Below are 12,563 nucleotides of genomic sequence, written 5' to 3'. Positions count from 1 at the left end.
AGTGTGCCAAGCCAGAGACCACTCCAGCATGTAACAGCATGAAGAGGAGTCCCATGTGCTGTTTCCTTTCCCCGGAGGCGTGCCCCTGGTAGTGCTAAATGTTTCAGCCCTGCTGGGCCCTAAAGAAGCACAGCCCTTGCTCAGGGCCCCCCCCATGCAGCACTGTCAGGCAGTGGTTGCAGGATGACAGATCACTTCCAAGGCCAGGCATGCGAGGAACGAGTGACAATTCATTCTCTGAGTTGGTTGTTGGCTGTGACTCAGACAGTACCGTCGGAAAGTTTAGGTGAAGAAAGGCATATTTAGTAGTGCAGTGCCTCTTACAGGCCTTTGTGAGCTGGAAAAACTTGGGTGTAGTTCTTCTAATAAAACTGGAGGGGCAGAATACTTTTTCTATAGGTTTTTAATCAGAAAAGGCAGCACAGATCTCCTTTTTCACCCAAGTCTCTTCAGAGTGAGCAAACACAGGAAGAGTGGTAGAAGTGCTCTGTGTGCGTGTTTGGTTGCAGCCCATCTGATTTCAGACCAGCACAGCATGAGGATGGGCAAAGCATCTCTTGCAAATGCACCGGAGGAGAATGGTGTCCTTGTTCTGATGCCTCAGTCAGGAGCGTAGCCAAGCCAACGAGCACAAAATCCAGTGCTGTCGAGGAACTAAAGGAAAGTGGAAAGAAAACAAGGACGTGTTTTGTTTGCATTGAGGTTTCAAATGTGATTTATAATACTGCTAGGTACAAACTGTTTCAGAGTGAGTATTTTTTTCATTTTCCAACGTGGTGATATCCTTCAGAACCAGTGTGTCACAGATTCTGTGCTTAGAGGAAAGAATGCTGTGTAGTGGGAAGACAAGAGCAGAGCTGCCAGCACATGGGGGTATTTCTCAGGACTGGAGTGGGAAGCTGCACAAGTGCCCACAGATGCTCTCATTAGAGAAAATGACTTCACTGCTGAATTTTGCTTGCACACATTTGTTTTAATGGGCAACAGTGATAATATTCACCTACTCCTCAGGACAAAAAACATCCTACAAGTAAGAAAGAATAAGCTGAGCTGCTGTAGTAGATCCAGTAAGGGGCTACGCCAAAATGTATTTGAACTTCCCCTTTTATTTTTCATTTTGTCAGCGAGTAAACAAAGCCCCAGTTAAGGAGCAGACCCACCAGCCAGCGGGTCAGCAGCCAGGAACACCAGGGGCAGGGGCTGACTTCAGAGTCTTCATCAGACCCATGTCCGGGGTTTGAAGCTTGGAATTTATCAAAAGTAAAAGCACTAAGAAAGGTGGAAGAAGGAAGGAATCTGCTGTAAGGAGCCTCTAAGGAAAAAAGTCTTGTGTGATTCGTATGTTTCTGGAAGCAATATTTTGCTGACCATGCTAAAAAGATGAAGCTCTATTTTTCTATCTTGGTCTGCACTGGAAGGTGTCTGATATTTTAGGTGGAGAATTTGCGTGAAACCCCAAAATGTGGACTGTTCCAAATAGTGCTGAAGGCTCCCTCCCAGTCACCATGAGCAGAAGTTCCACCAGTCTTTGTGCTGGAATCGCACATCTGCTGGGAGATGGCCAGGGTCTTGATTGCCATAGAGGTCCTCAGACATTTTTTGTAATGGTCAGATGGTTTTCCCCAGTGTTTCATCACCTAATCTCTGTGTTGCACTTTGGATGTTTGAAGTTAAACGAAGCCGAGCCCTTCGTTCTTCGGTCAGTTCAGCACGTGAGCTGGACCAGGCAGACCTCAGAGAATGCGGCTTCCCCTTTCAGGCTGGGTTGAAGCATGTTGTCTCCGCACATGTGGCTCTGAGGCCAGGGCACCTCTGAGCAGCTGCTGCATGGCATGGTGGAGGGGGTACGGCTGCCTTGCGGTGCTTCCAGAGCCACTGAAGGAAGGGTGCTTACCACGAGGAAGGCACCAGTTCAGTGTAGTCCTTTTGTATTCTAGGAACATACCTGAAAATTTACCGTAGCTCACTTTTAATTGCTCAAAAGCCTTTGCAGACTCTTTCTTGCTTCATTGGAAGTCTGAAGGCAGGGATACAGCACAGCAGAGTTTGTTTTAAGCATTGCATTATATTTGCCCTTTTCAGGTCAGCACAAGAGCAGATACATTAAAAAGCTCTACTAACCTCAGGGCTATTATCTCCAGAGATGTACACTGGAAATTAGCTCCGTGAAATGGAACTAGTGAGCAAATGACCATAAAATACAATGTATTGATTGTAGTGTGAGGGTTTTATTGTAGGTATCACACTGTTGACTGATAATGAGCCTTTTTTTTTCTTTCTTCCTTTTTTTACAGAGGCTTAGTTCCATGTCTTACAAGTCTCGAGAGGAAGATCCATCTCTTACAGAAGACGAAGTAGGTTTCTTGTATAAAATTCAATAATGAGCTAGAGACCTTTTTTCAGACAGAAATTAGCATAAGCTCTGCATGATTAAGCAAAATCTGAGGTGAAAATTGTCTGAAGGGAAAATGAAAGCCCAAGTTTTTCTGTACACAGTTTGCACTGCAACATTCCTGAAATCAGAAGCGTTATAGCATATGGCTTTATCAGGCCAATAGATTGAAAAAAAAGAATCAGAAAATAATAGGAAGCCCCAGCTAGCTGATGGTTAGGGCAGCTCTTTGGTCTGGATGCTGAGTTTGAAACATGCCCCACCTTTCCCTTGCAAAGTGTTTGGGCCTCTGAAGCACATACATTGTTATTTTAAATGTTTATTGGTCAAATAAATTGAGGAGATTGAAACAAAGATGAAAAAATGAAACAAAAATCAGATTTCATGTAATCATATCCAGCGCTCCCTGACAGTTTACAAACACATTCTCTGGACATAAAGCAAACACAGCCCTGGTGGTGGAGCTGGGTGGGCTGGTGCTTGCTGCTGAGGAGGCGCTCCCAGACATGGATGAGCACACTGCTCCTTCTGGGTTCATGCAGTTCAGTGCTAAAAAGGGAATGGAATACATATGGGCAGAAAAAGAACTTGTTTTGAGTTTGGTTGACTAGCTGCTACCATTAACATAAAAGAGGAAAGATCAGGGAGCATCCTTCTCCTGCATTCCAGCAGCTAAAGCTGATCATCCCTCTGATGCCTGTCTCCTCATTTAGCCCAGGTTGGTTCCAGGACCATAGCACGGCTTTCAGGAGCTCACAAACCCAGTCCTTTTTGTCCTGGATCCAATTTGCCTTCATTTTTGAAAGGAAAGAATCACTGTATAAATGCATGCAAGACGAGCAATTTTGTAAGGACACGTTTCTGTTGGCAGGTCTAGTATGTAGCTCACATCCTGGTGGTGGGAGGGGGTCAGACTGGCATACAAGCTTTATGCCATATGTAAGCACTCAGCAGGCATCTCCTTCTCCCAGATCTCAGCCATGTACTCTTCGGTGAGCAAGCCGGGACAGGCCATCAGGGCGATGGATTCTCCTTACACCTGTATTCAAGAAATTGCATCCCAGAGGTCCCCGTCTGTTTGCAGTGGCCTCTATGCAAGCGTGAAGGACTTTGAGAACACCCTCAGTACTACCACTGTGCCTCAGTCGGCGGGCAGGCCCAACGGGGAGCTGGAGCCCGACTATGAAGCTATCCAGGCAGTGAGCCAAGACGAAGACAGGACCTTGTCTGTGCCTCACACAAACCACTCCGCTCTGTCGGGAGAGAATGACTATGAGAGCATAGGGGACTTGCAGCACCACAGGGATGTCACCAGACTTTAACTACTCCGGCAGCCGGGTTTCAGCCTTTGTCTTGTCTGACGGTGTTTCAAAGGAGCATGCGAAACAAGGAGAGGGAAGCACTTCTTGTTTTGAGGAACAAAGCTAAGTGCGGAACTGAAGGTGTGAAGAAGCCATGTACGTTTTAAGCCAGTGGGTGATATCCATGGGTGATTCTGGGTGGTGGACGGAAGCTCACAGGAAGTTTAATTTTTACTGTTAGCTTTTTATTGTTAGTTTCTAAATGGCCAGCATTCAGGAAGGAGTGCTGTGTTTGTCATCGTGATTGGGTTACATACCAAAAAGCCTGCCTTTACGCAAAGCTAGCTTTTCATTTTAGAGGATTATTTTATGTCAGTTGCTTTGATGTGTTTTTCAAGAATCATTTTTCATCCAAGTTCAGGAATCCACTGAGCAACTCGCAGACCACCACACCTCAGTCAGGCAGACTTTGAGGGCTGGAGAAGGTGTGCTGACATCTGTCGGGGAGCTCTAATTCAGCCTGGTAGGACCGTGAGGGTTGAGATGGGGTCAGAATGTCAGTATTCCCATTCCACTGTCATTGCAGCTAAAGTGCAAACAACAGTTACTTCACATCACAAGGGACATACTGCAAATGTACTTGAATTAATTCCATAGACTTTGATTTTTTTTTCTTTTTTCACATCAGGGGCTGTAAAATGTGACTTGCAGTATTTGAGATGTGTACTGGTATTTCTAGGATTTTCCATTTGACTATTTGTGAAATACTGCTTTAAAATGGCGAATAGCACCCTTAGCATTGTCGCTCTGTCCCCCTCCCTGTGCAAACGTGTACCTGCACATACACATGCAAGACATTGGTCATGTTGCAGAAGGTTGTACAAATGAATGTGTTACCATAACATTTAGTCTCACCTTAATAGTGTTAAGTCATCTTTTGAAGAATTTTGCCCTTTTTTTAAAGGCTTAAAGTATTTTAATACATTTGATTAGTGGATTGCATAGGAAAATTTCTGTACTGTTGAGTGGATGATATTTTTCATTTTTACAACACATTTTCATCTTCAAAGCTTTTGTAGGTTAACTTTCTGCTTTATGTAACGAGAGGAATTCCGTTCTTTCTTTGGGCTTTATTTGTTTTTGCTTTAAATCTTTTTCCTATTTTAGAAGTATGTAAAAGAACAAATCCTTTTTTTTTTTTTTTTTTAATCTTCTTAAGCAGGGTTGTGGAGCATGCCTTGCTGTTTTTAAGCTTGAAATAACGGAGTCTGCGTAAAAATGCACTGACAGAAGGCCAAAAAAAGGCAGGAGAGTGTATTTAGTGTGGGTTAGCCACTGGTCATCCTTGTTCCTCAGCTAGAAGGAGCAGGGGAGTCAGAACTGGTGGGACCAAGAACTACTTGGGGCTCTGACCAGCAGTTGGAAAGCCACTGTCTTTCCAGAGATACGAAGTTACTCTGTTAGTGTTGAAAACAAAGTACAGTGCTTAGATGAAATAAGCAGGTACTGGACTGATACTCTTGTTTTCTTCAAGAATGGTACGATGAGCGGTACAATAATACAAGAATAGCCCAACAGTAGCAAATATGCATTGTATTATATGCATTTGTACACAGTTATGTGTACGTTTGTGCGTGTGTCCCTGTGTATACGCACATACACACGTGCTTTGTAAACAGGCATAAACTGTGGTCCAAACTTGGTGGCCTTCACATAACATTCACGTAGGTACTATTGGCATGTGCTTGAAGGGTAGTTCATTTTAATGCAAAATAAACAGTACACAAACTGGGATTGGCTCATTCCATATCAGCCTAGCATGGGTTTAGCATGGGTTCAGTTGGTACTGAAGTTTGATGCATGAGATTGAGTCCTTCTCAGACCACGCGCCAGTGCGCAGTGCTTGGTACTATAAAGGGCAAACACACAAAGGGTACACACGCTTCCTAGAAATAAGCTTATAATTGGACGAGGTGCAGTGGTTTCTGGACACAGACTGCAATGAGCATGGCGTTGAGGAACAGTGCAGTCAGATGCCCACAGAAGAATGTGGACATCATGGGGCCCAACCTCGCGCACGGTGAGGTGACACACCTGGGCCAGGGCTCCTTGGGGAGAGGCCATCCAGCCCAGTCTGCATCCGCCCTGTTCTTGGTTGTGCTGCCGTGCTTCCACAGCTACAGCCTATGCTTCCACCTCACTGCAGTGTTTTTTAAAGCGGACTTTGGTCTTCCTTTCCTGTCAATGTTCCCTTGAATGTGAATTCATGAAGTTCACCTTTGACTGTTCTCTCCTTCTGCTTCACACTGTTTAAGGCCGAAGAGAAAATGCCTCGCATTTCAGAAGATCTTTGCCAAGTTTGGAGACTCTCTGGAGGCATAGCTACCTGTTTGCTCTATGCTCCATGCTCTCTATATGTTGTCCTCAGTCTGACACCTGCAGCATAGTGGGAGCTGTACCCCACACCTGAGGTTCCCACACACATCTCAGGATGCATTTATCCCTTCAGGACTATCTTAGTCGTTACATGGATGACTGCTTTTGGAGAAGCAGTAGCAACATGAGGTTTGTCAGGTTCACCACATGCAATTTCATGAGCAGTTTAAAGATCAAAAAATAACAATAGCAAAGAAAAACATGGTGCTCCTGCTTGCAAAACTTTAAGCTGCAAAAGAGAAAATAAAGCATCACTCTTGAAGAAAGCCCCACCAATATCAGCGAGTCCAAGGAAGAAAGGCTGCCTGCTCATATTCAGTGTCTTTTGGAGCAGAACCAGGAGTGCTGGCTGGGAGGAAGGCTCAGCCCCTTCCTTCCTTTCTTTCCCCTGTTGGGAAATGCTTTGCCTGCACCCTTCTCAGCCTCCAGCTCTTGGCAGGTGACACGGTAATGCAGTCAGTGTTTCTTACAGCATTCAGTCCCAGCTGCCATCCCTGTTCTGTCCGTGATCGGGATTCAGGCTCTGGCTTTGCCGGTCTCCTCTGAACTGCCCGCGGGAGGACTCGCTTCCAGCCCCACAGACCCTCAGCCCGCTCAGGCTCAGGCTCTGTGCTACTACATGCAAGGTCAGTGCCTGCCCTCACCGCCAGACCCACTGAGCTGTGAAGGGGATTATCCTCCTGAACAAGGACAGGTGAGGAGTTACATCCCTGCAATCTCCATTATGTAGTCTAATGCTAAAGAAGAATATTTTAGAATTTAGTCCAATGTTCTGAAATGAATAGTTATATCACTCGACACAAAAAAAGAACTCAGTTTTCATTTCCTCTCCTGAGAAGTAAGATCTACTCTTTGGCTGCTGTTGCCATGCTTCCTTTTCACTAGTACACTGGATGGAAAGATTTTTCCAGCAGAAATCTTCAAATACATGCTTCTACTTATCTCTTCATAGCTATTTGTTTCACTTTCACCATATTCCCAAATAAAAAGTCAACATGCAAAATGAAGTATTTGTTACGTGATGGTCTTTTCTGGGGCAACTGCACAGGTGATTTCTTTACCTCCATTTGTTAGCACAACTGTTCAAGAAACTCACACTTTGCTGTAGTAAAGCTGCAATATCAGTGTAATTACACTACTGAAGAGATCTTTTCTGATTCCCTTCTGGGAATTGATAGAAATAGGAAATGCAGTTTGAATGTCTCTTCCCTGAATCTGTCTCCTGTGGTACTTCTAGCCACAGGCTGAAGCCAGTAGTCTCTTTCTACAATGGTGAGCTCAGAATTGCTTTCTCAGTCACAGTGAAACATTGGTTTAAGGATATCTGTGCATGGGCACAAACATGATTGCAGCAGGTAGATCAGTTATAGTGCCTTTTTTACCAAGTACTTCCATATTCTTTTTCCACACTGTGTTTAACACAAAACCAAAAAGAGTGTTTCCTCCATTTATTTGTGGGGGAACAGCTTTGGAAACAGTTGGAAACAGCTTTACAGTTGAGACGCATCAAATGCAGTAGACCTCAGTTCACCTCAGTTTAGCAATAGCCTCTCACAAACTTCCTCTAGAAAGCCCAGCAGTGTAGCTACAATAACTAAGCTTTGCAATAAGAATGATCAATCTTCTTTTGAAGAACCTAAGTTGTTCAACAGTGAGGATTCAGGGAGATGTGGTTTGTGTCCATGTCAACTGTGAACAATTAGCAGCTTCAGTCTTTGTACTGGCATCAATTACAGGCTTGCTGGTACACAGCAGGCCTCACGGGGTGGGGGAATTGCCGAGAGGAGTGGGTGCTGGGGCTCAGGTCCATCAGTCACACAAAGCTGGGCCATCACACAAAGCAGCTGGCTGAAGGTCAGCCACCTTGTTCCTTAAGCCCTCTGTACTGTGCCTCCAGGGAACCCATCTTGCCGGGATTCCTCTGGGCTCTGTACTTCTCCATGGCTCCCTGAACAGCTCCTCTCGCTTGTCTTGATCAAAATTCTGTATACACGGTGCTCTCTGTTCAACCTTTCAATGGTGCTTTTATACGATGCTGGATAAATGGGTTCAACGTGCTTTATGAAAGCTGACATGTAAAGTTGTGACACAGAGTGTTCTCTCTAGCATTTTCTACTCCACAGAATTTAGTGTTAACTGTGTTGCTCTGCAAATGGCTGTCAGTGCTTCCCTGTTTCTTGCTCGCTCCGCGCAGAACTGTCATGCGTAGCAAGCCCAGGTTGGGTGGTGAAGTTCAAAAGCAGCCATTCAAGTGGAGTGCCTTGGCCTGAAAGCAGTTAGACGTGGCAGTGTGCAGTGTGGGGCTGGAAACAGCACGGATCCCAGGTGAAGGGCTTTCTTCTCTCAGAGTATGTATAAATTTGTTTGCACAATGACTATAAGAAATCTATTTCAGCAACAAACATTTTAATTTGGACCAAATGCCAAACAGGGATTTGTGCTCTTTGGTACTTAATAGCAGTTGTTTCAGAAGAGTGTTATTTGTTTAGGTTGGGACATGCCTGAATAAGGCTGGTGTGTGCTTCACAAGTAACCTGGTGTGACTAGTCCATTGAGAATTAGGAGAACGCTGAAAGATGTTCAGTCTGATGGCTGCTTCTGGAGTGGCATGCTGAAGACTTCCAAAAGCAAATCTCTCCCTGGGAGCAGGATGCATAATTGCTATTAATATGTTTTTATACACTAGTACTGAAGTTGATTTGTAGCATCTCTTTTGGGATGGTCATGGCTGAAGACATTGCCAGAACATATCTCAGTCTCAAAAAAACAAACAACAGAAAAGTATTTTTATATCCACTGCTAGTCAGCCAGATGTCAACTTGTTGAGGATTATGCTGAGAACAAGTGCTGTGGATGGAGCATCACAGAGGTGAAAGCAGTGGGTTCCTTTTCTTCAAGGAGAGAGAACCCCATTTGGTTGAGTGAATATGAAAGATCCCATGCTCAGCATTCATATATCCTCAACAAAAAGTATTAAACAAATTAATTGGCTACTTCCTGTTAATTGCATTAGGATATCACGTACCCTACATTGCTCTTCCATATGGACAACAGAAAGATGAAAGCTTTTTTCTGATGCAAGGCTCCTGTTGTTGAATTGATTGAACTTACTTTATGTGTAAGCCATAGATCAGTAAGAGACAGCCTACACAATGTAGATATATTTAACCTAACTCTAAATGATTAGTTGTTGTAGGCAGAATCACTGGAACGTCTTCATGGTCTACGCTTGCTTTGACTTGCTTGGGTACGCACACGTTGCATAGCAAATGTGGGGAGTACTGTTGTATTATATATCCATTGCCCAATCTGTAGACAACATAAATCTTACCGTTCTGATTTGTCAGGCTGTGAGGTTTGGTTTCTGGAAGTCTTCTGTTTCGAACTGGCCAGAAGGACAGTCACGTGATGGGGCTTTGGGCAACCTATTCTAATGGATGCTGTTCCTGCCCACAGCAGGGGTTTGGAACTAGCTGGTCTTTAAGGGCCCTTCCAAACCAAACCATTCTATGATTCTGATAGAAAGGTGCAGAAAAATAAAAATGTTTCTGTAAAGGGAAAGATGCTCACTGTTAACTGCACAGCAGCTTGTCAACTATATGTGGTACTCCTTTGCTGCACACATTTCTAAATATTGGCTTTAATTTGTGATGTCTGTTCATTGTTATAAAAACAGTCTGATAGATTTTCATCATCTAATTTTAACTAGAATGTTGTTACAGAAAATTTGAGATCTTTGTTCAGTCTAGAAGGCAGCTGTGATTTCTTATAGCTTATAACAATGAATCAACATGCTTAAGGTTTTTTACAAAGTACATAAGTAATATGTGACTTCAAAATGCTTTGTTTTGGATTTCAGAATGCCTCTCTTTCACTTCACCACAGTGTTACCAACTTTGTAATTTTAGTCTTGTAACAATGGGGAGAGGTTTTGAAACTTGACAAATCTTGTTACTTAAAAAAAAAAAAGCACCGGTGTTTAGATTTCCTAATGTGTACGAAAAGGCACTCATATTTTAACTTCCACCATAGTTTGGATTTTATTTACGTACCTGCTCCTCCCTGCCATGCTTAGCTGTCTCTGTCTCAGTTTTCTCCTTTGTCCTTGATGAAATACGGCACCTGGCCACTGTCCAGTGGGCACAGAGGCTGCGTCGCTTCACAGTACTGCGTGGGATCTTCCTGATGTGCCAGTGGGATGTAGAAGTCTGGACTTGCGCTCTGAAGTCACGCATTTTGGGGCAACCACATCCTGTTTAGCAGACTTTTGTGGAGGTCTTCACTTTCTTTCGAGATCTGCAGAAGTTCTGCAGCTTGCAAGCAGTCAGCGGACGTGGAAAGATGTACAATAAGGTGAATTAGTGCAGCATTTAAATGCATTAGTAAAAAACACCTAAGAGCACAATAACCTCCTTTCTCACCTGTGTGAGGACACTAGAACTTGGTCTTTATCTCTGAAACTACTGGGGAATGGTCACAGAACAAGACTCCTCTAGAGGATATCCTACCAGCAGGCAACTCTGTGCAACTATTTCTGACTGTGAATGAGCATCTGGATCACTCCTGTGGCTCCCCATGTACCACCTTCGTGCTTTCCAGTAGGCGTGTGTTGATGACACCTGAGGAGTGACGACAACTTTGTGGTGGTGACAAGGAGGAATGGTCCTTGGCTTCACAGGCCTGAGCCTTGGAGCTGAATGTGTGCTCAGAGTGAGCCTGCAAACCCAGGGAAGAGCATTTACTGGCAGGGCAGGGCAGGTATATCCTTCTGTAGCAACATGGAAGAGAGGAGTCAAAGGAAAAATAGCTGAGTGTCGTTTGTGCTGCAACCATCTCGCTGACTACCCGTTCATAAAGGTTTTTATTGTAGAAGAGATTGCAGTGAAGTTGCTGAGAATCACACAAGGAATGGGTGGAATTGCTCTCAGTATTCCCTCAACTCAGAGGCAGGATCAAGTCCTCTGTGCCCCACCTCCATGCAGGTTTCCTGATCTTTTCTCAAGCCTCCAGACAGCATAAATGAAACAAACAAACAAAAATATATACACGTGCTTTTGTCCCATGATAATCCCCAAATGGGCAAATGTAGGTGCTCTAATCTAATTACCATCAACCACGTGCAGATTTTGATTTCCACAGATGTTTTTTTAAGCAAAAATTCAAAACTGGATTACTTTCTTTACTGGAAAATAATTATTTGTATGAGACAAGGGTGCAGGATTAGACCCTAAAAGTTTAGGAGATGTTTGGTTTGGTGCTAGGTACTTTTCTTTGTATTTTCAGTGAAATGAATTTTCTTTCTTTTATGTTAGTGGACTGATATGACTTCCATAGGAAAAACAGAAAACACAGAGTTTGATATGTGGATATTTATCTCCAATAGCTGTTATTAAAAACTCGCCTCAGTAGAATTCACTTTAAATTGGGTGCTATAGGAGCTTCAGCACAAGATGTATGGAACATTGCCTACTTAGAACATAGCGGATAAGTATTTGAATTACAGACACTTGTTTATTTTAACCATTGTTTTATAATGGAAAAAGTATTTATTCGTAGAGTGGTTTTCTAGCAATATTCTCTCAAGGAAAGTTCTAGCAGCAGATCGTGCTTTCGGGACAACTATTTGATTTTCTGGTCACTGAAGAAGAACTTCAAACATCCTCTAACCAGCGTGACCTTCTGAACAGAGAGGATTAGAAGTGGCTCCAGCTCTCTCAGAGCGGATACAGTTAAATAAGCTGTGCAGTTCAGCTCTGGAGGTAGCAAGAGCAGTTCAAAGAAATGACTGTAATATATAAACCTGGAGTCAGTGCATGCAGACTTCCAAGCTGGCACTGCTGAGCCTTGTTTGCTACACGATTGGTTATTTGGCTTACTACCTTTTTGAAATCGATACGATTTTATTAACAGCGCTGCAGACACCAAAATGCTGTGGTACTGTAGAATGTGTTCTCCATAAATTGTAGCTTGACTGTAATTGCAGGGCTTATGCTACTGTCAGAGCAGCTCAGAGCCAACACTAAGTTGCATTTTGTAAATTGATAAATGCCGTGACATTCCTTTCAACGTTTTGTAGGAGTATACACAAGTTGATGTAATTTAGTCATACCCTTATTTGAAGAATCTTCATCTGATACTTATAGCCAACCCAGCTTTTGGCTGCTAAAAGCACAGTAGGTAATTATGGTTATTTACAGTAAACGTAGATGAGTTTTATGTAAATATGTCAGGAGAAAAAAATGTTACTTAAACATATGAGGCTGTTATCTAAAAGTCAGAACGTAGGTCAGTAATATAAAATGCAGCTTTTATTTATGTACAGCAGTATCCTAATATTTGCTTCCTTATATGCGGGGAAAAAATCCTAAGATTCTGGTCTGTATTCTCTGAAAGCTTTTAAAATTGGCTCTGCCATTTTCTCCAGTTAATATATT

General features: G+C 43.3%; 1 protein-coding gene across 8 annotated transcripts in view; it reads left to right on the top strand.

Moving 5' to 3' along the window:
- The window catches only part of PAG1 (phosphoprotein membrane anchor with glycosphingolipid microdomains 1), a 105,198-nt gene extending 98,062 nt beyond the window's left edge, over nt 1-7,136 (top strand). For all 8 annotated transcript variants that reach the window (XM_021386609.1, XM_021386615.1, XM_021386610.1 and 5 more), the window contains 2 exons: nt 2,295-2,354; nt 3,364-7,136. In XM_021386609.1, the coding sequence (XP_021242284.1) occupies nt 2,295-2,354; nt 3,364-3,714 (411 nt within the window). In that variant the 3' untranslated portion in view covers nt 3,715-7,136. The remainder of the gene's footprint in view (nt 1-2,294; nt 2,355-3,363) is intronic.

The sequence above is a fragment of the Numida meleagris genome, chromosome 2 (assembly GCF_002078875.1).
Source record: "Numida meleagris isolate 19003 breed g44 Domestic line chromosome 2, NumMel1.0, whole genome shotgun sequence".
NCBI classification, from domain to species: Eukaryota; Metazoa; Chordata; class Aves; order Galliformes; family Numididae; genus Numida; species Numida meleagris.
Note: the sequence above shows the minus strand (reverse complement) of the source record. Positions and strands in the feature narration are given on the sequence as shown.